Source organism: Stegostoma tigrinum, chromosome 12 (assembly GCF_030684315.1).
Source record: "Stegostoma tigrinum isolate sSteTig4 chromosome 12, sSteTig4.hap1, whole genome shotgun sequence".
In the NCBI taxonomy this organism is placed as follows: Eukaryota; Metazoa; Chordata; class Chondrichthyes; order Orectolobiformes; family Stegostomatidae; genus Stegostoma; species Stegostoma tigrinum.
Window position 1 is genome coordinate 76,858,553 of NC_081365.1, and position 26,738 is coordinate 76,885,290.

The following is a 26,738-nucleotide window of genomic DNA, read 5'->3' on the forward strand; positions in this document are numbered from 1 at the left end:
TCCCCTACTGCATCCCTAAACCAGCCCAGTTCGTGCCCTCCCCCCACTGCACCACACAACCAGCCCAGCTCTTGCCCCCCCACCCACTGCATCCCAAAACCAGTCCAACCTGTCTCTGCCTCCCTAACCGGTTCTTCCTCTCACCCATCGCTTCCTCCCACCCCAAGCCGCACCCCCATCTACCTACTAACCTCATCCCACCTCCTTGACCTGTCCGTCTTCCCTGGACTGACCTATCCCCTCCCTACCTCCCCACCTATACTCTCTCCACCTATCTTCTTTTCTCTCCATCTTCGGTCCGCCTCCCCATCTCTCCCTATTTATTCCAGAACCCTCACCCCATCCCCATCTCTGATGAAGGGTCTAGGCCCGAAACGTCAGCTTTTGTGCTCCTGAGATGCTGCTTGGCCTGCTGTGTTCATCCAGCCTCACATTTTATTATCCAGGGCTCTCTACTCCTGACATCCTTTAGAATTTTCATCTTTATTTTGTATTGTCTCTCTCCATTATTCCAAATAAAATGAATCACTTCATGCTCCTTTCCATTAAATTTCATCTGCCACAGGCTCACCCATTCCACCAACTTGACCATGTACTTTTGAAGACAATTACTATCTTCCTCACAGTTGAAAATACTCCAAGTTTTACGTTATTTGTAAATTCCTTAAATTCATTCCTGTGTACCTAAATCTAGGTCAACTGTACATTTCTCAAGAAGAACAGTGGGAAACAACCACTTGGAGAACCATTCATTGTTATGCACTACTTCCCATCAGTCAGCCAGTCCATATCCATGTTCCACTGTCCCTTTTTAATCTATGAGCTTCTTTTTTTTCCAGAAAGTTTATTATGTGGCACTTTATCAAAAGCCATTTACAAGTCCCGGTCTTCAACAACAGACAATCCAGCCATCTTCCCTTGACATTCAATGGCATCATCATCTCTGAATCAGAAACCAGCAACATCCTGGGGCAACTATTAACTAGAAACTCAATATGGGCCAGCCATATAAATATTGTAGTTACAATAGCATGCTGGAATCTGGGAATTTTGTGGCAAGTAACTCACTTTTTGATCCGCCCAAAACCTGTTCATCTACAATGCACAAATCAGGTGTGTGACTTGCTGCAATGAGTGCAACTAACATGCTAAAGAGCTCAACAGCACTTGGACAAAACAGCTCACTTGACTGGCATGCAATCTACTAACCAGCAATGAGGTACAGTGGCAGCCTCAAATATGATCAACAAGATGTACTAAATGATGCAGGTCAAAACAGACATGTTGGCAATGGACTTTCAGGCAGGTAGCCATAAACAGTGGAGTAAATCGTCCATATAACCCCACAAATGATTATATCCGAAAGAAAAATTTATCACCAATAATATTTTCCTAACATCACACTTTATTCCACTGCAGTTTAACCACATAAGCTGTACATAGCAATAGCAAAATTTAAAAACAAAGTGCTGCAGCATCTGTGGACAAAAACAATTAACATTTTGAGTCTAATCTGACTGTTTTATGGAAATAGCTTTAAATACCTGCTGTGAGAAAAGTTACTCTAAGTATAGACATTTTGTTAAAAAATGCAGAAACAGAAACCACAAACCTTTTTAGCAATCATGTCATATTCTTTCTTTATTAATTCCACTGTTTTTTTCTCTTCAGCCAAGGCTTCCTCAATATCCAGTCGTTTTTCTCGAAGTTGAAGGGTGTTTTCAAATAATGCTGGGTCACAAGCTGTGTAAGCAAGGCAAGATCTGACAAGATTGCTTTTTTAATAAACCAAATTTATGAAGATGGCACAATAATAGCTTATTGTCTCAAAGTAGCCCCACTCTCTCCCCATAGCCTGTATCAATCCCAAACTAATTCCACTCTCTCTCTATAGACCTGTATCAATCACAAACTACTCCCAAAACTACACTCTCTTCCCAAAAACTTGAATCAATCGCAAACTAATCCCAGTCTCACTCTCTCATCATACTGTTGTATCAATCCAAAACTAATCCAACTGCCTGAATTTCTCAGAATGTCTGTGACTCATTTCCCTCAAAAGATGTCCTGAACTTTGCTTAAACCACATTATATTAAAGTATTCCATGTTCTATTATTTCTCAGTGTAAGTGTGGTTTTTTTTTGTTCATACTCCTCATTCTCTAAGCAGTATTTTCAGATTGATGACCTCCCACCACTGACTTTGAACTGGAGCAAATAGTCTTCCCTTATTCATCCTATCAAAACCCTGTATTCTTTTAGAAGCCTTTAAATCACTTCATAGTTTTCCTCTTTCTACAAAGGGAAATCCAGAAATATACATAGAGCGCTATCTGTGGCCTAATCAGTTAATTGTGAAAATATCTACAACATCGATTCTTCATCCTTTCATTCAATGCCTGCTTTCTGTTTTTTTAAAGTTTATAGTCTTGTACACATCGGCCCATTCCAAAGCCTCTCACTCCATTTACTTGTGTGTTCGATACCATTTGACAATTCCCCTCTTATTTTCAGTCTCGACAGCATCAAGCAGTACATTTTGTAGAAGTTAGTTTATATTTATCCATTGAATTGTCTTTCAATTTGAAATCCACTGCTTGGATTTTTACTGGTTTTTCATGTGAATCTGGACTGCGGAATCTGAGCATGTAAATTGTGCTTAATTTCTCAGATATTAGTATTCGATCAACTGTACAGAAGGAAAAAGTTGAGCAGGTTCCAAGAGATTTTCAACCAGCTCTTTATTTTTAAGCCAAATTAAGAAAAGGAAAAAGACATATATCTAAAGATTAATTGCAGTGAAATTCATATTATGTGCACTCTTTGGAACTGTGACAGCGTGTATGTAAAGGTGGGCAAGTGGTCATGTGGAAGTGGGAGCAAAGCAAATGGCTATAGATTGCTGTGGCATCTGGTTTAAGTTGTATTATTGTCAGAAATGGAAGTAAACAGGACGGAAGTGGCTGGTATCAGAGTGAAAGGAATGACTGTATGAGAGAAGAAAAAAAGATATAAAATTATCATCAGAGAAAGTAAGAACTGCTGATGCTGGAGTCAGAGGTAACAGTGTGGAGCTGGAGGAACACAGCAGGCCAGGCAGCATTGGAGGAGCAGGAAAGCTGACGTTTCAGGCCGGGACTCTTCTGAAGACTCTCTAAAATTATTTCAAAAAAATTATCACATTCTATAAAATTATTATGCTTTTTTAAAGAGACATCCTGTGAATAAAATAAGATGATATATAAATAAAAATTCTTTCTTATTTCCAATTATTTAAACAAAATATTTTTACAGATTTTGTCAGTGATATTTTAGAGACAGTAATATATTTCTTACTCTCTGGACAAGCAGAGTCGTCCACCCCACCATCATCAGAATCTGATTCATCCTCATCACTGTAGCCAAATTCGTCATCTGATTCTTCATCACTCTCTTCATCTGACTCTGTCAATGAAAAGTCACATCACACTAAATTAATAGTACCTTCGCAATTACTACCATAACTATCAATATGTTAATAAGTGAGACAAATGACAACCCAGTGTGCAGTCAGTGTAAAAAAAAATCTACAAGCCATATTGAATCTGAGAATACTTAGTCTCTCTGTGCTGTACCACCAAGACCAAAAAGGGTAGCGATGTTTCGGCAATACCGTCAACACAGAGTTGGATGCCAGGGAAGAAATACGCAAATTAACAAATTCTGCAACAAACATGGAATAATAATTGTGGGATATTTCACCTACTCTTGTGTTAAACAAGACTAACTTAAAAAGAACTGAAGGCAGTGGACTGGGAATGGAGTTTAGCAGCAAGAACAGTTGAGCAACAATGACAGAGGTTTAAGAAAATACTTTGACTCACAGCAGAAACATATTTCAGTGGGAAGTAGGTTTCTAAGAAGGGGATAAGCCAACCATGGTTAACCAGGAAAGTTAAGATTAAAACATACAACATAGTAAAGATTAGTGTTAAATCATGAAATTGGGAAAGATTTTAAAAAACCAACGGAAGATCACTAAAAAAGAGGGAGAAGATAAGCTTTGAGGGTAAATTTGCAAGTAATATCAAGACAGATAGCAAAAATTTCTTTCAATATTTATAAAAAGAAAGAGAAGAGGCAATAGTGAACGTAACATTAGAAATAGAACTGGAATTAGAATTAGCTTTATTGTCATATGTACTCACAACAGTAGTGAAAAGTTCACAAGTCGCCACTTTCAGCGGTATCTTAGGTACCAAGGTACCCAAGTACAGTTGTTAAGTATAAATGCTTACGGCGGAAAAAATAGGAAAATAAAATAAATTTTAAATTCCAGCAATAAATTAGAAAAATAGAAAAATAACAGTTCTTCCACCCAGACCACGCCCGGTTTTATCGTGTGCCCCTTACAGAATAAGGCTGGGGAAGCAATAATGGGGAACCAGGAAATGGTAGAGGAGTTGAACAAATGCTTTGCATTAGTCTTCACAGTAGAAGACATGAACAGCATTCCAAAATTACTAAATAATTAAGGGGTGAAAAGAGAGGAGGAAGTAAATTCAATAACTAGGGAAGAAAGGCTAGGGAAACTAATGGGAGTGAAAATGATAATCCCCTGGACTTGATGGGATGCATCCTACATTATTGAAGGATGTAGCTACAGTGGATGCACTGGTAGCAATTTTTAGATTCTGGAAATGTCCAAGAGGATTGGGAAACTGCTAATGTAACACCTTTATTTAAAGAGGGAAGAAGACAAAAAAAAAGAACTATAGGGTACAAAAACAGAAGATGCTGAAAAAGCTTAGCAGGTTTGGCAATTTCTGTGAAGAAAAAATTGGAGTTGATGATTTGGGTCTGGTGATCCTTCCTGAGAACTATAGGGCAGTTAGTTCAATGTCTGTCATAAGAAAAACATTAGCGTCTATAATAAAGGATCTAATCTTTGAAGGACACAATATGGTCAAGCAGAGTCAGCATGGCTTCATGAAGGGAAAATTATACCTGACAGACTTATTAGAGTTCTTTGAGGAGGTAATATGTAGAATAGATAAAGTAGTGGATGTAATATTTAGATTTTCAGAAGATGTTTGATAAGGCATCACACATTAGGCATTTTCAAGACAGCCAACATATGACAATTTACAATATACGTTATTGGCATGGATGAGGAAAGTGAATATATTATTGCCAAGTTTGCAGATGACACAAAAATAAATGGGGAGGCAATTAGTGAGGATGGCACAAAGATAGAGACATGTTAAATGAGTGGGCAAAAACTTGGCAGATGGAATATAATGTGAGGAAATCTGACGTTATATATTTTGGCAGAAGAATAGAGGATCTGAATATTATTTAAATGGAGAAAGACTGTGGTATAGAGAGAATTGAAAATGCCTATGCTTATATCATCGCAAAAAGCTAGCATACAAGTTCAGCAAGTAATAGGAAAGGTAAATGGAATGTTGGCCTTTATTTCAGAGGGAATGCAGTATAAAAACAGAGAAATCTTGCTTCAACTATACAAGGCACTTGTCAGACCACAACTGGAATACTATGAATAGTTTTGACTTCCTTATTTAGGGAAAGGTATACTGACATTGACAAAGTCCAAAGAAGGTTCACTCAATTGATACCAGGTACGGAAGGACGGTTGAGGACAGGTGGAGTTGGTTGGATGTGTACATGTTGGAGTTTAAGAATGAAAGATGACCCTATTGAAAAATATATATGATTTTTCGGGCACTGGACAAGGTGGATATTCCCCTTGTTGGAAAGTCTGGACCAGAGTGCATAAGGGTCACCTGTTTAAGACAGAGACGAGGAGGAATTTCTTCTCTCAGAGAGTACTGAATCTCTGGAACTCTTTACTACACAGGGCTGTCAAGGCGGGGTCATAAAGAATATTCAAGGTTGAGATAGATAGATTCTTAATCAGTAAAGGAACCAAGGGGAATGGGGAAAGGTAGGAAAATGGAGCTGAGGATTATGAGCACCACTATGATATCACTGAATGGCAGAGATGTGATGAGCTGAATGATCCCCTTCTGCTCCTATCTTCTGTAGTCTTCATTTGTCAGAAGAGATAATTAAATGGGATAAAGGAATGGAGATCTGATCATATGTACAGGATTCCTTTATAATCTAGTATGTAAAATGTGCAAAAAGACTATTGGACCTAGTAAAGGAGAATGGATCAGAGCAGATAGAAGGAATTAAAAAAAGGAACATCCAGGTAATAGTGACCATAATATGATACAGGCATATTGATGGAAATATGACAGCAATGAACCTTACTTAGACCACATTTAGAGTGCTATGGTCAGTTCTGGTTACTTTATTGCACAGAAGACAAGGACTCCCAGGAGACAGTACAGCAGAGATTTAAATGATGATACCAGAAGTGCGTGACTATCATATCAGGAAGAAATTGGCAGGCTGGGCGTCTATTCTCTCAAAAAAGATGACTGCTTGTCAACTTAATAGAGCTCTTCAAAATAATGAATGATTTTGATGGAACGGATACAGGGAAATTGTTGCCTCTGTAGGGTAAGAGGATAACTAAACACCATGAAGACACTTAGAAATCCAACAGGGAATTCAAAAACCTCTCTACCCGTAGGGTGGTGAGAATATGGAACCTGCTACCCCAGGGAATGGTTTAACAGCATAGTAAAGAAACATTTAATTGAGAACTAGAGAAATATATAGAAGGGCAAATAAAAGAACAGAGATCATGATGATGGACTCTGATGTGTAAATGCAGAAAGAAGGTCTAATGGAGCATAAATGCCAGTATGGATTGTTCAGACCATATGGTCTATTTCTGTGCCATAAATCCTATATAATACAATGTGAAATCATTGGGACTTGAATATTAGTGTCAATCTTTCATTATATCTTGTATTATTTTATTGATTCAGTTTTGTGAGTACTATCATCACACATGCTGCAACACTTCACGATAACTAAGGATGTTCAAAAATGAAGAGTTGAATAACTGTCACCCACTTCCTAAGAAATTATAAAATTATAAAAAATTCATAAGTAGTTAGCATTTTGCTGTGATAATCATAAAGCAGAAACCATCTATTTCCAGTTGTGTAAGTTTTCAGTCTTCCACTTATCTGTAATCCAAATTAAAACTCAGATTTAAGGAAATATTTCTTAAAAGCGTTGAAGGGAAAGAACATGTTAACGAATTTATCAGGTTTCCAGGTCTCATTCTGTGCACAGACCTGATGTAACTTTTGCTTCATTCTTTTTTTTACGTTTGATTTTCTTCTTGAAGACTTTGGTCAGAAAATCAGCATGTTTGTTGTTTTCACCCAGGGATATCAGGAAGGTGGTATGAAGGGCTTTCTCCTTCTCTTGCAGTTTGGCTAAGTCACGTTTCTTGGCCTCTAACTGCTGCAAACATTCCTCTGATTTAATCTGTAACAGAGAATATAGCACTTTCCGTCAGAGTAATAGAGCAAAAATCTGATTTTTAAGGGTAAAAATGATTAAGTTTGATACAAAAATGACCATAAACAACATTCAACTTAAACACAGCCTATATTCATTGGCAGCTTCTCACATCTGCATGCTTAAAGTGTTTGGGTGAAGCTAAGAAACAGCAAGGGGCAGCAAACATTTCTGGGAAAGTTTATAAGCCAGCAAACAGCAGTGGTGATATTAGGCACAGTATAAACATAAGCAACACAATGCTGTTGAAAATGAATTCTCAGGAATGTGTATGAGATTGGTTTCTAGAGTAGTACATTGTGAACCCAATGAAGATTGGGCTATATTAAATTTATGAAATGAGGAAGGGCTAATAAATAACTTTACTGAAAATGATCTTTTGAGAAGTAGTGACCATAATGTTATATGATTGTACATTAAGTTTGAAAGCGATATCATTCATTCTGAAACAAATGTCTTAAACCTGAACATAGAAGACATAGGAACATAGAAACAAGAGGAGACCATTAAGTCCATCCAGCCTGCTCTGCCACTTAATTTGACCAATGCTGATTGAAGATTTCAATGCCTTTCACTCACACTATCCCCATAACCCTTTACACCATTGGTAATCTGAAATCTGTCAATCTCAACTCAAAAACTGAGCTATCATAGCCCACACGTTTTGAGTATTCTAATGGTTCCTTTGAGGTCAAAGTTGCATTGAGGTTTTAGGAAGGATTTCCCCTACAAGGCCCAGTATGTTTTCTGACCCTATCTTACCAAACTCGCCTCATTATTACCAATCCACCTATGGTATCTGTCATGTCCAATTCTGGCTTTACCTCACCATGAGCCAATCCCAGAACAATTCAACACTCAACAGATATCACAGAATTCACCAGCATCCCTTGTGGCCATGCCAGCTTTAAAATCTCATTTTGTACATGGCAAAGCACTGTGAATCCAGAGCTGCCCTGCACAGTTCCTAACATTTGGACATGGCAGGCAGATAGAAATGGTTACCCATTTTTTGGCCAGAGAATGAGAGATCCTGCTGCACCAGATGGGATTTCCTCTTCCCCACTACCAGCAGTGCAGGCCACAACACCCAACTTAAGTGAAATATATAAGTTAATGGGGGTATCTAATTGGGTGGATACCAAAATGACTTTTCCTTTCATGGTCATTAATTGCCCACTTTAGGGCCTTAATTGAAACGAGGATGGGAATATCTGCTTAAACTTTTTGGTGGAGGCAGGAAGGCGGCAGGACTTAGTTACAGCAGTATCTCACTTCATTTCATTCCTAAGCACTTTGAAACTCAGAGGGTGAAGATTCTTCCCATGTTGTAACCACATAGGTGGAGCACAAAGAATAACACCAACTCCCTTTCCAATTCCAGTTTGACTTAGCCCACTCCCTCAACTTTGATAGTTTGCATTATCCTTAACTGGCTTTGTACACAAGTTAATGAACAGGAGATCATGAGTAATTTACCAGCAGTGGTTAAAATACCAATGGTGATTTGGTAATGGTAAAGAAAACTTACAATTGTGTGTAACAGCACTTCTAAAAAAAAATACACAGATTAGATGACTGAACAAGTTGATTAAAAACATCTAAATAAAACAGATGAGGGGGGAAATTGTTACGCTACCAGTTTCAGAAAAGAGCAATCAATTAATCCCACACTTGCTCCATATGCCTGGAAACTTTTCTTTTCATGCATGTGCCCAACATTTGAGAGTTCAGCATTCAAAATGCTACTGTTAGAATCCTTTCAGATAATCTGTTCCAGATCGTAAAAACTCATAGTAAACTAATTCTTCTCATCTTTTGCCCTGGCGGTTTTGTCAATGGCTTAAATTTATATCTTCTGATTATTGACCCTCCTCTCACAGGAAACAAATTCTATTAATTATTCTATCAAAATCTCTCGTAATCTCTCAACTGCATGGAAAAGTGTGAAAAAAATGAAAAGAAAGGAGAACTCAGGAAAGGTTATTAAAGTCTCCAGAACACAAAATAGGTCAGAGTGTTTGGGAAGGGTTAGGAGTCTAACTTCAAGCACATCAGATAAAGGGATGACAATGAGAAGAGGGATGGTAAATACAAGACTGAAGGTATTGTATCTGAATGCACATAGTATATAAAATAAGGTAAATGAGCTTGTGGTACAGTTTGATGTTGGCAGATATGATGTGGCGGGCATCACGGAGATGTGGCTGCAAGGACATCAGGACTGGGAGCTAAATATCCAAGGTCAAACATCCTATCAAAAAGACAGGCACATGGGCAGAGGGGTTGGGATTGCCTTATTAGAAAGAAATGTAACTAAATTGATAACAAGAAACAACGTAGGGTCAGGTGATGTAGAATCTGTGTGGGTAGAATTGAGGAACTGCAGAGGTAAACACAAAATCATAATGGGAGTTATATATAAGTCTCCAAACAGTAGGCAGGATGTAGATGTAATACACCAGGAGATAGAAAAGGCATGTAAGGAAGGCAAGGTTACAGTGATCATAGGGAATTTCAGTATGCAGGTGGACTGGGAAAGTTAGGTTTGTAGTGGTTCGCAACCAAAGGAATTTGTGGAACGTCTACAAGATGGCTTTTTGGATTGGCTTGTAGGTGGTGCCCACTAGGGAACAAGCAATACTGGACTTAGTAATAACAAAGTGTGGAGCTGGAGGAATAAGGCAGGACAGACAGCGTCAGAGGAGCAAGAAAGTTGAAGTTTCGGGTTGAGACCCTTCTTTGTCAACTTCCCTGCTCCTCTGATGCTGCCTAGCCTACTGTGTTCCTCCAGCTCTACACTTCGTTATCACTGACACCAGCATCTGCAATTCTTGCTATCATACTGGATTTACTGATGTGTAATAAGACAGATTTGATAAGGGAGCTTAAGGTGAGGAACTCTTAGGAGGCAGCGACCATAGTATTATTGAATTTACTTTGCAATTTGAGAGAGAGGTGGAATCAGATATAACAGTACTATAGATTAATAAATGCAACAACAGAGGCATGAGGGAGGAACTGACCAGAATTTACTGGTACAGCAACCTAGTAGGAAAGACAGTGGATTAACAATGGCATGCATTTCCAGGAATAATTTGGGAGACATCGCAAAAATTCATCCATAGGGAAAAGAAGCATACTAAAGGGAAGATGAGGCAACATCCATGGCTGACAAGGGAAGCAGGGACAGAATAAAAGCAAAAGAGAAAGCATACAATGCAGTGAAAGGCAGTGGTAAGCCTGTGGATTGGGAAACCAACTGAGGACAACTAAAAAGAAATAAGGAGAGAGAAGATTAAATATGAGGGTAAGCTAGCCAGTGATACAAAAAAAATTGCAACAGTTTTATTTAGATATATAAAGGACGAAAAAAAAGCAAAAGTGGACAAAATGGGCTTCCGGAAAATGACACTGGAGAAGTAATAATGCGGAACAAAGAAACGGCAGAGGAACTGCACAAGTACTTTGCATCAGGTCTTCAGTGAAAGACACAAGTAACAGCCCAAAAATTCAAGAGAATCAGTGGGTAGAGCTGAGTGTGGTGGCCATCACCAAGAAGGAGGTACTAGAAAAACTGAAAGGTCTGAAGATGGATAAGTTACCTGGGCCAGATGGACTACACCCCAGAATTCTTAAGGAGATAGCTGAAGAGACGCATTAGTGGTGTCCTTTCAGGAATCACTGGAGTCAGGGAGGGTCCCAGAGGACTGGAAAATTGCTAATGTAACACCCTGTTTAAGAAGGGAGTGAGGCAAAAAGTCGGGAAACTACATATCGATTAGCCTAACCTTGATCATTGGTAAGAATTTGGAGTCTATTGTGAAGGATGAGATTTCTGAATACTTGGAAGTGCATGGTAAAATAGGGCAAAGTCAGCATGGTTTCATCAAGAGGAGGTCACGCCTGACAAATCTGTTAGAATTCTTTCAGGAGGTACCAAGTAGGTACCAAGGAGAGCCAATGGATGTTATCTACCTGGACTTCCAGAAGACTTTTGATAAGGTGTTGCACAGGAGGCTGATGAGTTAAGTAAGAGTCCATGATGTTGGAGGCAAGGTGCTAGTGTGGATAAAAGATTGGCTGTCTGACAGAACAGAGTCTGGGATAAAAGGGTCCTTCTCAGGATGGCATTCTACACGGTTCACTGTTGGGACCACAAGTTTTCATTTTATACGTTAATGATCTAGATGTAGGAACTGAGGGCATTCTGGCAAAATTTACAGATGACACAAAGACAGGTGGAAGGATAGGTAGTACTGAGGAGGCAGGGAGGCTGCAGAAGGATTTAGACAGGTTGGGAGAGTGGTCAAAGAAATGGCAGATGGAATATAATGTGGAAAAATGTGAGGTCATGCACTTTTGTAGAAAGAATGGAGGCATAGACTATTTTCTAAATGGGGAGAAAATTCAGAAATCTGAACTACAAAGTGACTTGGGAGTCCTAGTCCAGGATTCTCTTAAGTTAACTTGCAGGTTGAGTCGGTAGTTAGGAAAGCAAATATAATGTTGGCATTTATTTCAAGAGGTCTAGAATATAAAAGCAGGGACGTACTTCTGAGGCTTTGTACGACTCTGGTCAGGCCAAGATTAGAATACTGTGAGCAATTTTAGGCCCGACTTCTCAGGAAGGATGTACTGGCCCCAGTTTGGGTCCAGAGGAGGTTCATGAGAATGACACCAGGAATGAAAGGCTTATCATATTAGGAATGTTTGAGGACTCTGGTCTATACTTGAAGGAGTTTAGAAGGGTGAAAGGGATCTAATTGAAACTTAGAGAGTGGACTTTGGGAAGATATTTCCAAATGCAGGAGAGACTAGGACTGGAGGGCACAGCCTTAGAATGAAGGGAAGATCCTTTAGAATGGAGACAAGGAGAAACTTTTTCAGCCAGAGAATGTGAATCTGTGGAATTCATTGTCACAAAAGGCTGTGAAGGCCAGGTTTAAGACAGAAATAGATAGAGTCTTGAAGTTCAAAGGTTACAGGGAGAAGGCGGGAGAATGTGGTCAAGAAACTCATTGGCCATGACTAAATGATGGAGCAGATTCAATGGGCCAAATGGCCTAATTTCTGCTCCAATGTTTATGGTTGTCTATGTGGAGTTTAAGAAGAATTTGACAAAATGCAATATTAAAGGCTGTTTAACACAAACAAGGATAATGGATACTAAGGTCTGTACATTCCCTCTACACCACTCCTTCAATGTGTCTGGGTCAAAATCCTAGAATTCTTCCTGAAAGGCATTGTGGGATTATCTACAGCACATGGGCTGCAGCAGTTCAAGGATGCAGCTCACCACCACTTTCTCAAGGGCAGTTGGGGAAGGTCAACGAATACAGGCCCAGCCAGTGATCCCCATATTCCACAAATGAGAAAAGGGATGTAAATATAATGGAAGCAGTTCAAAGAATGTTTACTACCTGATTAAAAAATGTCTGGAATTGAAAGCATTGTCTTATGAGCAAAGGGTGAACACTGATGTTTAGAAGAGTACCAGACAACATTGAAAGTAGGAGCAAGAATAGGCCATTCAGCCCTTTGAACATGCTCTGCCATTCAGTAGGATCATGTCTGATCCTCTATCTCATTACCATATTCTAGCCTCTCCCCATTGCCTTGATGGGTTTAATATTTAACTTGTAACTTTCTTCAACATATTCAGTGACTTGGTCTCCACATGTTCATTCCACTTTGAGTGAAGAACTTTGCCATCTTCACAGTCATAGGCCATAGAATCGCTACAGCATGGAAGAAGGCCAATTGGCCCATTGAGACCACACTGACCCTCTGAAGAGACCCATTCCCCAACCCTGTCCCTGTAACCCTGCATTTCCCATGGCTAACCCACCTAGCCTGCACATCTTTGAATAGTGGGAGGAAACTGGAGCACCCAGCAGAAATCCATGGGCTGACATGGGGAGAACATACAAACTCTACACAGTTGCCGAGGCTGGGATCAAACCCGGGTCCCTGGCAATGCAAGGCAGCAATACTAACCACTGAGCCCATGGCACGATTCAATACCATGCAGTATATTGCAATGTTTGTTTATTACACATTAATAACTAGAGTTACTTTGAAGTCTAAACCTGAAGAATATTCTTGATTTTGTCTTCTCATTGACCAATCTGTAAATAACTTAAACTCATAGTGCACCAAACTACACAATAAATGAGGACCAACTATCTTCATAATGAAACACATATTGCTAGGCAGCATGATGTGCATGCAGCCAGGAGCTCACTGGTTTGCACAAATAAACCAGCAGCAAGTTTGTTTACTGCCTGTCCCAAAGGGATCTAGGTGTCCTTATACACCAATAAAAATAGACAGACGGGTGCAGCAAACAATAAGAAAGGTAAATGGTATATTGGCCTTCAGTTGAGAAATAGAAATGGCTTATTCAATTATGCAGGGCCTTGGTGAGACTAAACCTGGAGTTCTGTGCACAGATTTGGTCTCCCTAACCAGGAAAGGATATACTTGCTGGAGAGGGAGTGCTGTGGAGGTTCATCAGACCGATGCCAGGGATTGCAGGACTGTCCTATGAGGGGAGATTGGTTTAACAGGGCATGTGTTCGCTAGAGCTTAGAAGAATGAGAGGGGACCCATTGGTGTTGGACTGACCATTTAGGAATGCCAGGTTCCATAAGGTCATATTCGCATCCATAATCAACTAATAGTATTGAATAATACAAAACTGCTGATACAGTCATGAACACATCTATAAAGATCAAAATAAACAAAATTAACTTGTGATACGTGCTGCAACAAGTTTGCATGCTGCCTGCCTCAGGGGAATGTGTGCTGGCGGACTTTGAGTTATGGCCACCCAGCCATATGATGGTTGATCCTCAGTAAATTCTTCTCTCTTTGTTCTGTGTTTTCCCTAAATGGATACTTTTCAAATACCAATTAAAGTAAGACCATTTTGAGTTATATTTTTTAACCTTTATAGATGTGTTCATGACTATACCAGCATTCCCTGGTACCAACCTAAGGAACCTCCAATGCACTCCCTCTCCAGCAAATGTATCCCTTCTTAGGTTGGGAATCCAAATCTGCATGCAGGTTTAGTCTCACCAAGGCCCTGTATAATTGAATAAGGCATCCCAATTTCTAAACTCAAATCCTCATGCAATGAAGGCCAATATACCATTTATCTTCCTAACTGCTTGCGCACCTGTCTATATACTTTCATTGACTGGTATACAAGGACACCCAGATCCTTTTGTACATCTACACTTCCCAATATATCACTATTCAAATAATATTCTGCCTTTTCGCATCAAAATGTATAACTTCACACTTAGCTAAGTGGTACTGCATATACTGAGTGTTGCTTACTCACTCAACTCGTCTAAATCACCTTGAAGTCTCCACGCTTCAACATCACAACTCACAATCCTGCCCAGTCTTGTCAGCAAAATTGGAAATATTGCATTTTGCTCCCTCCTCCAGGTCATTTATAAACATTATCTGCAGCCCGAGCATTGGTTGTGGTACCCCACCAGTCACTGCCTGCTACTCAGAAAAAGACCCACATATTTCCACTCTCTTTTTTCTTATTTCTCAACCAAACTTCAATCCATGCCACTATATTACCCCCATCCCATGAACCTTAATTTTGCCAATTAATCTATGAGGTACCATATCGAAAGCCAACTGAAAATCCAAATACATAGCACTCACTGGTTCCCCCTTATCTATTCTACTAGTTACATCAATATAAAACTCCAATAGATTTGATAAGTATGATTTGTTTTTCATACACCCATACTGGTTTTGTCCAATCCAGTCAGTGCTTTCCAAATATTCTGCTATCACATCTCCTACCAGCATTTCCTTCACAACTGATGATCAGCTAATTGGTGTGTAATTCTGTTTTTTTTTTGCCCCCTCCATTTTTAAACACTCGGGTGACATTTGCCATCTTACAATCTATAAGAACTGGAGTAAGTAGGACAGAATTTTGGAAGATAACCACCAATGTATTCAATATTTACAGGACCAGGTCCTTCAGTACTCTAGAATGTAGATTGCCAGGCCCTGCCAATTTATTAGCCTTTAATCCCAAAAATTTCCCCAGCACTACTTTCTTACCAATACTGATTTCCTTCAATTCCATACTTTCACTATACATTTGGATCCCTAAGATTTTTGAGACAGTTTGTGCCCTCTTTTGTGAAGACAGAGCCAAAGCATGCATTAAATCCGTCTGCCATTTCATTGTTCCCCATTAGAATTTCCTTGGAACCTGACTGCGATGGACCTAATCTTTTTCTTTTCACTGATTTACAACAGCTTTTACAATCAGTTTCTATGTTTCCTGCAGTTTTATTCTCACATTCTATTTCTACTTCTTGATCAAATATTTTTTGAACTCTTTTCCTGAATTCTAGAATGAGCCTAATCCTCAGGCTTGCTGCTTTTTCTAGTAATTTTATATGTTGAGACTCTGCAGAGGCATAGATTCAAACCCCACTGCTACAATATTATGCATGTTCTTTTGGAGATCAAATTCTTTTTTAAAATGTCAATAAGGGAATCAAGGGCTGTGGGTAAAAGACGGGAAAATGAAATTGAAGATAACCAGGTCAACCATAACCTAACTGAATAGTGGAGCAGACTAGATGCACTGAATGGTTTAATTCTATTCCTATGCCTTATTAGTATGGTCTCCTCTTTGAAACTAATACTGTCCTAAATTTCTTTTGTAAGTCATGGTAGACTTTTCTTTTATGTTTGCACCAAAAGGAACAAATAATTGATACAATTCATGCACATGTTTTTTAAATATGAACCATTGCCTATCTACTGTTAATGCCTTGAGATGGTTCCCCCAGACAATCCTAGCCAATTCATGCCAAATATCTTTATTGTTCTCTTTATTTAGATACAGGAATCCTAGTTTTGGATTTGACCACCTCAGTCTCCATCTTAATGAAGAATTCTAGCATATTGTGGTTAATCTTCCCCAAGGGACCGGACACTACAAGATTCTTATTCATCCTTGCTCACTGCACTGCACAGTAACTTGTTCTCTGCTCGGTTCTTCAATATGTTGGTCTTATATTAGGTAAATTTCCTGGGACAGATGAGATTTTTCTGAGGATTGTCTGGGAAGCTAGGGAGGAGATGGTGGAGCCTTTGACCTTGATCTTTGAGTCGTCATTGTCTACTGGTTTAATACCAGAGGACTGGAGGATTGCAAATGTTGTGCCCTTGTTCTAGAAGAGCAGTAGAGATGACCCAGGTAATTATAGACCAGTGAGCCTTACGTCTGTTGTAGGATAAGTTTTTGAAAAGATTATGAGAGATAGGATTTATAATCATCTAGCAAGCAACGATTTGATTGGAGATAGTCAATATAGATTCGTCAAGGGCAGATCGTGTCTCACAAACCTCATTGAGTTTTTTGAGAAGGTGACCAAGCATGTGGATGAGGGTAGGGCAGTTGACGTGGTGTACATGGACTTCAGTAAAGCCTTTGATAAGGTTGCACATGGTAGGCTATTGGAGAAAATGCGGAGGCATGGGATTAAGGGAGATTTAGCAGTTTGGATTAGAAGCTGGTTTTCTGTAAGAAGACAACAACTGGTTGTTGATGGAAAATATTCTGCCTGGAGTCTGGTTACTAGTGGTTTGCCACAAGGATCTGTTTTGGGATCACAGCTGTTTGTCATTTTTATAAATGACTTGGGCGCAGGCATAGGTGGATGGGTTAGTAAGTTTGCAGATGACACTAAAGTCGGTGGAGTGGTAGACAATGTGGAAAAATGTTTCAGGTTGCAGGGAGACTTGGATAAACTGCAGAATTGGGCTGAAAAGTAGCAAATGGAGTTCAATGCAGATAAATGTGAGATGATTCACTTTGGGAAGAATAATAGCAAGGCAGAATACTGGGTCAATGGAAAGATTCTTGGTAGTGTGGATATGCAAAGGGATCTTGGTGTCCATGTACATAGATCCCTGAAAGTTGCCAACCAAGTTGATAGTGCAGTTAAGAAGGCATACGGTGTGTTAGGTTTTATTGGCAGAGGGATTGAGTTTCGGAGCCGGATGTCATGCTGCAACTGTACAAAACGCTAGTGCAGCCTCATTTGGAATATTGCATGCAGTTCTGGTCGCCCCATTACAGGAAGGATGTGAAAGCATTTGAAAAGGTACAGAGGAGATTTACCAGGATGTTGCCTGGTCTGGAGTGAAGGTCTTATGAGGAAAGGCTGAAGGACTCGGGTCTGTTCTCATTGGAGAGAAGAAGGCTCAGAGGGGATTTAATTGAGACATACAAGATGATCAGAGGATTAGGGACGGTGGACAGTGAGAGTCTTTTTCCGAGGACGATGACATCAGCTTGTACGAGGGGGCATAGCTACAAATTGAGGGGTGATAGATTTAAGACAGATGTCAGAGGCAGGGTCTTTACTCAGAGAGTGGTGAGGCGTGGAATGCCTTGTCTGCCAATGTAGTTAACTCAGCCACATTAGGGGCATTTAAACAGTCCTTGGATAAGCATATGGATGATGATGGGATAGTGTAGGGGGAGGGGCTTAGATTAGTTCACAGGTCGGTGCAACATCAAGGGCCGAAGGGCCTGTTCTGCGCTGTATTGTTCTATGTTCTATGTTCTATGTTCTAAAAGCCATCATGCATGCTTTCCAGGAAATGCTCATCCACAATACCATTGCCAATGTGGTTTCTCCAATCTACATGTAAATTAAAGTCATCCATGATTACAGCTGTACCCTTATTGCATGCAACTGATTTTATTTTGTGCAATACTTTGTCTTATATTTCCACTACTGTTTTGGGATCATTATTCTAGGAGTGTCATGGAATACTCCCCACTTACCTGGATGAGGGCAGGTATAAAAGGTTATTCTCACTCAAAATGTTTGATTCTATCCAGAACAAAGCAGCCCCCTTGCGTGGCATACCATCCACAAGCACCCACCTTCCTTATCACCAATGCTCAGTGACGACAGAGTGTACTACCTGCAAGGTGTGCTACAGAAATTTGCTATTTTTAGATAGCAACTTCCATCAAGAAGGATGTGAGGAGCAGATATATAGGAACACTATGCCCTGCAACTTCCCCTCCAAGCCACTCACATCTTGACTCGAAAATATATCACCGTTCCTTCACTGTCACTGGATCAAAATCCTGGAATTCCCTCACACTGTGTATTGTGAGACTACATACAGCACACAACTGCAGCAATTCAAGAAAGCAGCTAACCACTACATTGTCAAGGGTAGCTCGGGCAGAGCAACTAATTCTGGTCAGTCAGTGATGCCCACGTCCCAGAAGTCAATAAAAGCCAACCCCAACAACATTTGCTGCCCTGGCGCTTCTCGTTTCTACACATATGGATTCCGCATCATAACTTTAGAAGTCAATATCCTTCATTATGGCAAAGAAATGGAAAAGAGGTGGGGTAGTATTTTTAGTAAATTTAATGCTCCATACATTAAGAAACAAAGCCTTCAGACTTGTCTTTTGAAACTTCTTAGCCATCTTTGGGCAGCACGGTGTCTCAGTGGTTAGCACTGCTGCCTCACAGAGCCAGGGACCTGCAGTCAATTCCACCCTTGGGTGACTCTCTCTGTGGAGTTTGCACATTCTCCCCGAATTTGCATGGGTATCCACCGGATGCTTTGGTTTCCTCCCACAGTCCAAAGAAGTGTGAGCTAAGTGGACTGGCCATGCTCAATTGCCCCAGAGTATCCAGTGATGTTCAAGCTGGGTGATTAGTCAATGGAAATGCAGAGTTATAGAGATGGGAGGGGGAGATGGGGCCTGGGTCTGGAAGGGATGCTCTTCAGAGGGTCGGTGCAGACTTGAGGTTATTTGGTCCATTTCTAATCTGTAGGGACTCGATTCAATCTTCGCTTTAATGTGCAGTATTGCCCCATTTATTTCTCATCCTTTTTTTCTGTCTTCTGCGTTTTAACTTTCTGTCTTTTGTTTCTATCCTGTTTCTTCTGTCTCCATCTCCCTGCTCAGGGTCCTACCCTATCTGCCATTCTGGTTTAAAGCTTCCCCACTGGCAAACTTCCCGGAAGACATCAGTCCTCGTCCCGTCCGAATGCAACCTTTGTATCAATCCCACATTCCCTTGAAATGGTCCCAATGTCTGAAGAACCCTCTCCGAATCCCTTTCTCTCACATCATTTCTCCATATGCTCATCTGCTTTATCCTGTTATTTTTGCCTTTGCTAGTATATGGCACTAGCAGTAATCCTGAGATTACTACCTTTGAGGTTCTTCTTTTAAATTTATGTCCAAACTCCCTATTGATTGAAACATATAAGATCCTGAGGGACCTGACAGTAGATGTGAAAAAGATATTTCCTCTTGTAGGAGAATATAGAACAGGGGGTGACTGAAAATAAGGAGTTGTCCTCTTTAAAAGAGCTATAAGGAGAATTATTTTACTCTCAATGGAGAAGCTTTTACTTTCAGAAGGAAGAAGTAATTAGGAACTCACTTCCTCAAAGATTTGAACATTTTTAAGGCAAAGGTGGATTATTGATAAGCCAGTGGGTAAAAGATAATTGGGGTTAGTGGGAATGTTAAGTATTCATATTAACCATGAAATTATTGAATGCTGGAGTGGGCCCATCAGACCAAATGCTCCAGCTTCTAATCCATATGTACATAACTTAAATTTTCTAGTGGCAGGTTTAGAGAGGTATTGCTAACGAATTCTGATCGACATTATGTTCTATTATCTGCTTAATTTTACTCCCTTCACTTCCCTCCACCTCTTTACGCAAATAAGATGCTTACTGCAACTGGTAACTGCTTTCTTTATAATTGAAACAATAATGATATGTATGAATGGGCAAGAAAATGGTACAGAATAAATTGTTACAGAGATAGTAGGAACTGCCGATGCTGGAGAATCTGAGATAAAACAGTGTGAACACAGCAGGCCAAGAAGCATCACAGGAGCAGGAAAGCTGATGTTTCAGGTCGAGACCCTTCTTCAGAAATGAATTGTGTTTTTTTTTGAAAGACACAGCACAATATCAATGGGATAAACAGGAAAAGGACACTAAATGTGGCTAAGACTGTCTTTCTGAAAACTAGCATAGGTAGTGGGGCATGAATAATTATCTTCCAGAATGTTCCATTCACGAAATATTCCTGTAAATGAGTGCAGCATAAATTCTATAGAAATATTGCACTCACCACCTTTTAGTTGTAGACATAAAATGAAAAAAGTGTTTAAAGAAGTTTTGACACAAAATGAAAATATTACGACAGATCATTTTCAACAGGATTCCTATTTACCAATGAAAAACAACTCATTGCTCACTTGTGTTTCGAGGCGCTCAGTAATGCGTTGATTGACACGTTCCTGCAAAATGTCTTCACTCTTTTCAAACTCTTTCAACAAAAGAACCTCTTCAAAAAGTGTAACTTGCCGTAGATCAGCCATTTTCATGGAGATGTCCAGCTTGCACTTCTGGTGGGAAACAACCCGAACCTCTGCATCAAAGTTCTTTATCAAATCATCGATCTGGAGAGAGAAATTTATTGAAGATTAAACCTGTGAGCTCGAGGAAATTTTCCATTTGATATTCATGAATTCCAGAGACTCTAGAGATTCATTTCCTTTTCAGAAAATAATTTTCCTTATTTTCAAATGATTAAGTTTAATTCAGATTGGAGTTGTTGGTTGCTAATTGTACTCAGAGTCTCTGTGACTCTTTCTGATGCATTCAATTTTCTTGGGCAAGTACAGGCTTAGCCTTGTCAGTGGAGCAGTTTGATTCCTGCCTAGATTCAACTCCATCCTGACACATCCTCCTTCTGACACAGAACTTTTTTTTATTGTTGACAAGAAGCAAGCATGAATACAAATAGTGAAAAGTGGAGGTACAATAATCTAAATTGAACACAGTACTGGCTTTTTTAAAAAAATTAAACTTTCCAGTTAAATATCACTTGCACATAAAGCTAAATCTCTCTCTACATGTATAGTCTGATCCATCGTCTCCTTCTTGTCCTTTCAGGAGAAACAGGTACACAGCATGTAGAAGCAACAGTGGCAAGTCTGATTGTACTGCTCGGCAACTATTGTCTTTGTTGTCCCACTGCAGTTCCAACCCAATTCAGAACAGGATACGTTGGTCCTAGAAGATGGGAGATGGGGAAATAGTTAGTGAGGAAAGGAGGGTGGAATATTGAGACTGTGAGTGACTATGACAGTTTTCAAAGGGAGATGTGGATGTCTGGAAGTGGGGAATCATTTGCGATAACACGCAGGCAAAGTTGTGAAAGGGAGATTGTATGCTCAGAGTTTAAAAAGAATGGGATCAAAGGAACAAGGAGGAGGCCCATGCAGGAGATGAGCTTAAACAGGCTGGAAAGATTTAAGGGTGCAATCATAGAGTTCAGGGCTGGACTTAGAGATGAACTTGGAGAGGTCTGATGAGCAGGACAAGAAGTGAGAAGAATTCACCAGAATTTGCCAGGCAAATGGTTTCTAAATTATCATCCATGAGCTCCTCCTTACTATTGGAAATAAGGATGCAGGGGCTGGAAACTCAACCTAAGGTGGTTTGAACCCAGGTGGTTGAAATTACAGTAGGGGACTACTTTGGAAATAGTGACCACAATTCTGTAAGTTTTATAATACTCATGGACAAAGATGAGTGTGGTCCTAAAGGAAGAGTTCTAAACTGGGGAAGTTCTAAACTATAACAAAATTTGGTAGGATCTGGGAATTTAGATTGGGAGAAACTGTTTGAAGGTAAATCCACATTTGATTTTTGGAAGGCTTTTAAAGAGAGGTTGATTAGCATGCAGGAGGGACAAATTCCTGTGAAAATAAGGGATAGAAATGGCAAGATTAGGGAACTATGGATGACAGGTGAAATTGTGAGACTAGCCAAGAGGAAAAAGGAAGTATACATAAGGTTTAGGCGACTGAAGACAGACAAAGCTTTGGAAGAATATCGGGAATGTAGGGCGAATCAAAAACAAGGAATTAAGAGGGCTAAAAGGGGACATGAGATATCTTCAGCAAACATGGTTAAGGAAAATCCCAAAGCCTTTTAATCATAGATAAAGAGCAAGAGGGTAACTAGGGAAAGGATTGGCCCAATTAAGGACAAAGAAGGAAAGTTATGTGTCGAGTCAGAGAAAATGGGGAACATTCTTAACTAGTACTTTGCTTCAGTACTCACCAAGGAGAGGGACACGACGGATGTTGAGGTTCGGGATAGATGTTTGATTACTCTAGGTCAAGTCGGCATAAGGAGGGAGGAAGTATTGGGTATCCTAAAAGGCATTAAGATGGACAAGTCCCCAGGTCCGGATGGGATATATCCCAGGTTATTGAGGGAAGTGAGAGAGGAAATAGCCGGGGCCTTAACAGATACCTTTGTAGCATCCTTAAACAGGGGTGAGGTCCCGGAGGACTGGAGAATTGCTAATGTTGTCCCCTTGTTTAAGAAGGGTTGCAGGGATAATCCAGGTAACTATCGACCGGTGAGCTGGACGTCAGTGGTAGGGAAGCTGCTGGAGAAGATACTGAGGGATAGGATCTATTCGCATTTGGAAGAAAATGGGCTTATCAGTGATAGACAACATGGTTTTGTACAGGGAAGGTCATGTCTTACCGATTTAATACAATTCTTTGAGGACGTGACAAAGTTGTTTGATGAGGGAAAAGGCTGTAGATGTCATATACATGGACTTCAGTAAGGCATTTGATAAGGTTCCCCATGGCAGGCTGATGGAGAAAGTGAAGTCACATGGGGCCCAGGGTGTGTTAGTTAGATGGATAAAAAAACTGGCTAGGCAACAAGAGACAGAGAGTAGTAGTGAAAGGGAGTTTCTCAAATTGGAGACCTGTAACCAGTGGTGTTCCACAGGGATCTGTGCTGGGACCACTGTTGTTTGTGATATACATAAATGATTTGGAGGAAGGTATAGGTGGTCTGAGTAACAAGTTTGCAGATGACATGAAGATTGGTAGAGGAGCAGATAGTGAAGAGGACTGTCAGAGATTACAGCAGAATATAGATAGATTGGAGAGTTGGGCAGATAAATGGCAGATGGAGTTCAATCCAGGCAAATGCGAGGTCATGAATTAGATCTTCCAAAATGCAAGAACAAACTATACACTAAATGGAAAAGTCCTGGGGAAAACTGATGTTCAGAGAGATCTGGGTGTTCAGGTCCATTGTTCCCTGAAGGTGGCAACGCAGGTCAATAGAGCGGTCAAGGCGGCATATGGCATGCTTTCTTTCATCGGACGGGGTATTGAGTACAAGAGTTGGCAGGTCATGTTGCAGTTGTATAGGACTTTGGTTCGGCCACATTTGGAGTACTGTGTACAGTTCTGGTCGCCACATTACCAAAAGGATGTGGATGCTTTGGAGAGGGTACAGAGGAGGTTCACCAGGATGTTGCCTGGTATGGAGGGTACTAGCTATGAAGAAAGGTTGAGTAGGTTAGGATTATTTTCATTAGAAAGACGGAGATTGAGGGGGGACCTGACTGAGGTCTACAAAAGCATAAGGGGTATAGATAAGGTGGATAGCAAGAAGCTTCTTCCCAGAGTGGGGGACTCAATTACAAGGGGTCATGAGTTCAAAGTGAGAGGAGGAAAGTTTATCAGAGATATGCATGGAAAGTTCGTTCCACAGAGGGTGGTGGGTGCCTGGAATGTGTTGCCAATGGAGGTGGTAGACGCAGACACGATAGTGTCTTTTAAGATGTATCTGAACAGGTACATGGATGGGCAGGGAGCAAAGGGATACAAACCCTTAGAAAATAGATGACAGGCTTAGACAGAGGATCTCGATTGGCGCAGGCCTGGAGGGCCGAAGGGCCTATTCCTGTGCTGTAATTTTCTTTGTTCTTTATTCTAGAGAAAATGGGGAAAAGAAGTGTGAGTTAAACTATCCTCTATAGGGTGATATCAACATGATGTGCAATTCTGGGTGGTGGGAAGAGGTTTGATAGAGTCAGGCCAGACTGGTAATGTTTGTCTTAGCTGGTTATGTGCCAGGTATTCTCAGGTTAAAGCCCCTAAGTAGTTGAAAGTCAGTGGAAGAAATGGGAATTGATGATGATGACAATGATTCTGATTGGAAAGAAGCACCAGTTCTAGAGACAAGAGGAAAAAACAAATAACTTGCTTTTGTGTGGTGTTTTGTCCAGTTGCTTCAGAGCATCCTCAAATGATTTACAGACAATTAATCAATTCCGACACGTGGTCATTGTTAGTCTGTAGGCAGCCCAAATAGCAATGACTAATCAATCTGTCATGGAAATAATGATTTGATTTTGAACATCTCACTAAAGAATCAGAGCAGGAATTAAATGCTATTATCATTAAAACAGACACGGTATTAGAAAAATTAATAAGGACACAAAAATAGCCGGAAAAGCTGATTGCAAGAAGGATACAAACAGGTTACGCAGTTGGCAAATGGAATATAATAAGGGCAAGTGCAAAGTTGTTAATTTTGGAAGGGAGAACAAAAGAACAGAACATTATTTAAATGGAGAGAAAATGCAGAAAGCTGCAACACAAAAGGTGCTTTCTATGCAGAAAACACAGAAAACTAGCACAGTGCAGCAGATAATCAGGAAGGCTAATGGAAAATAGCTGAGACTGTGCAGCAGGACAGCGAAAACTAGTGGGATTTGTACTCTGGAGCAGTAAAAACCAGCCGAGACTATGCAGTGGGACAGTGAAACCAACCAAGACTGTGCAATAGGACTGTGAAAACCTGCGAGAATTGTATTCTGGGGCAGTGAAACCAGTTGGAACTTTGCCGTGAAACAGTGAAATCCAGCTAGGACTGAATTTCGTCATAGAATCATACAGAACTGAAGACATCCTTTGGCCCATCAATTCTGCACTGACAAATCTACATTAACCCCATGTTCTAGCACATGACTCATGGCCTTGAGCGTTTTCACATTTCAAGTGCTCGTCCATGTATTTTTGAATGCTTGTGAGGTTTCCCATCTCTCCTACCCTTCCAGGCAGTGCATTCCAAATCAGCATAATCCTCTGTATGAAAATATTTTTCCTCAAATTCCTTCGAAGTCTCCTGCCCTTTACTTTAAAATTATATTCCCTCGCTATTGCCCTTTCAACTCAGGGGAACAACTGCTATTGTCCACCCTGATGATTATGCACCCCCATAATTTAAAGACCTAATCAGGTTGCCCAAAAGAAAACAATGCAAGCTTATCCAGCCTCTTTTGGAAATTGTCCCAAACTAGGCAACATCCTGGTGAATCACCTGTGTACCCCTGCCAGTGCAATCACATCATTCCTATAGTGTGGCGACTAAAAATACACACAATGCTCCAACTATGGCCTAACCAAACTTCAGTACAGGTCTAACACAACCTCCCTATTCGTATAATCTATGCCTTGACAAATAAATGAGAATCACAGAAGTCCTGCAGCATAGAAACAGGCCATTCAGCCCAACACTTCCACACTACCCCTCACAGCATCCCACCCAGATCCAACCCCCTATAACCCACCTAATCCACACATCCCTGAACACTACTGGCAATTTAGCATGGCCAATCCACCTAGCCTGCACATCTTTGGACTTTGGGAGGAAACTGGAGCATCCGGAGGACACCCACGCAGACGTGGGAAGGAGCCCAGATCCCTGGCGCTGTGAGGCAGCAGTGCTAACCACTGAACCACCGTTCCCCCCCTGAATGCTAAATCCAAATGTCTAGTATGGAGCATAAAATCCTCACAGTTTGGAAGCAGGCCCTTCAGCCCATCGAATTCACACTGATCCTCCAAAGGGCATCCCACCATCCCCTATACATGGCTAACCCACCTAGCCTGCAAATCCCTGGACACTACGGGCAATTTAGCACAGCCGATCCACCTAACCTACTCATCTTCGGACTTGAGGAGGACATCTACGCAGACATGGGGAGTGTGTGCAAACTCCACACAGTCAGTCACACGAAGGTAGAATCAAACCTGGGTCCCATGCGCTGTGAGGCAACAGTACTAACCACTAAGCCGCTGTATGCTTTTTTAACTACTCTATTAAACTACCCTGCTGCCTTCAGAGATCTGTGGGCAATACCTCAACATCCTTTTGTTCCTCTGAGTTTCCTAGTATCCCGCCATTCATTGAGTAGGCCCCTCTCATGTTACTTCTTCTAAAGTGTATCATCTCATCAGGGTTAAATTCTCTATGCCACTGAGCTACTCATTTGGCCAACCCAATGTCTTCCTGTAACTTAGGAACCTGTTCCTCACTGT

The 26,738-nt window shown here is 40.5% G+C and overlaps 1 protein-coding gene across 10 annotated transcripts in view; it reads right to left on the bottom strand.

Annotated features, from left to right (window-relative positions):
* LOC125457321 (cilia- and flagella-associated protein 44) overlaps positions 1–26,738 on the bottom strand; it is a 199,082-nt gene that overhangs the window by 36,436 nt on the left and 135,908 nt on the right. For all 10 annotated transcript variants that reach the window (XM_059650451.1, XM_059650450.1, XM_059650449.1 and 7 more), the window contains 4 exons: positions 20,781–20,984; positions 7,221–7,416; positions 3,337–3,444; positions 1,613–1,743 (listed from right to left, as the gene is read on the bottom strand). In XM_059650451.1, coding sequence (XP_059506434.1) covers positions 1,613–1,743; positions 3,337–3,444; positions 7,221–7,416; positions 20,781–20,984 — 639 coding nt within the window. The remainder of the gene's footprint in view (positions 1–1,612; positions 1,744–3,336; positions 3,445–7,220; positions 7,417–20,780; positions 20,985–26,738) is intronic.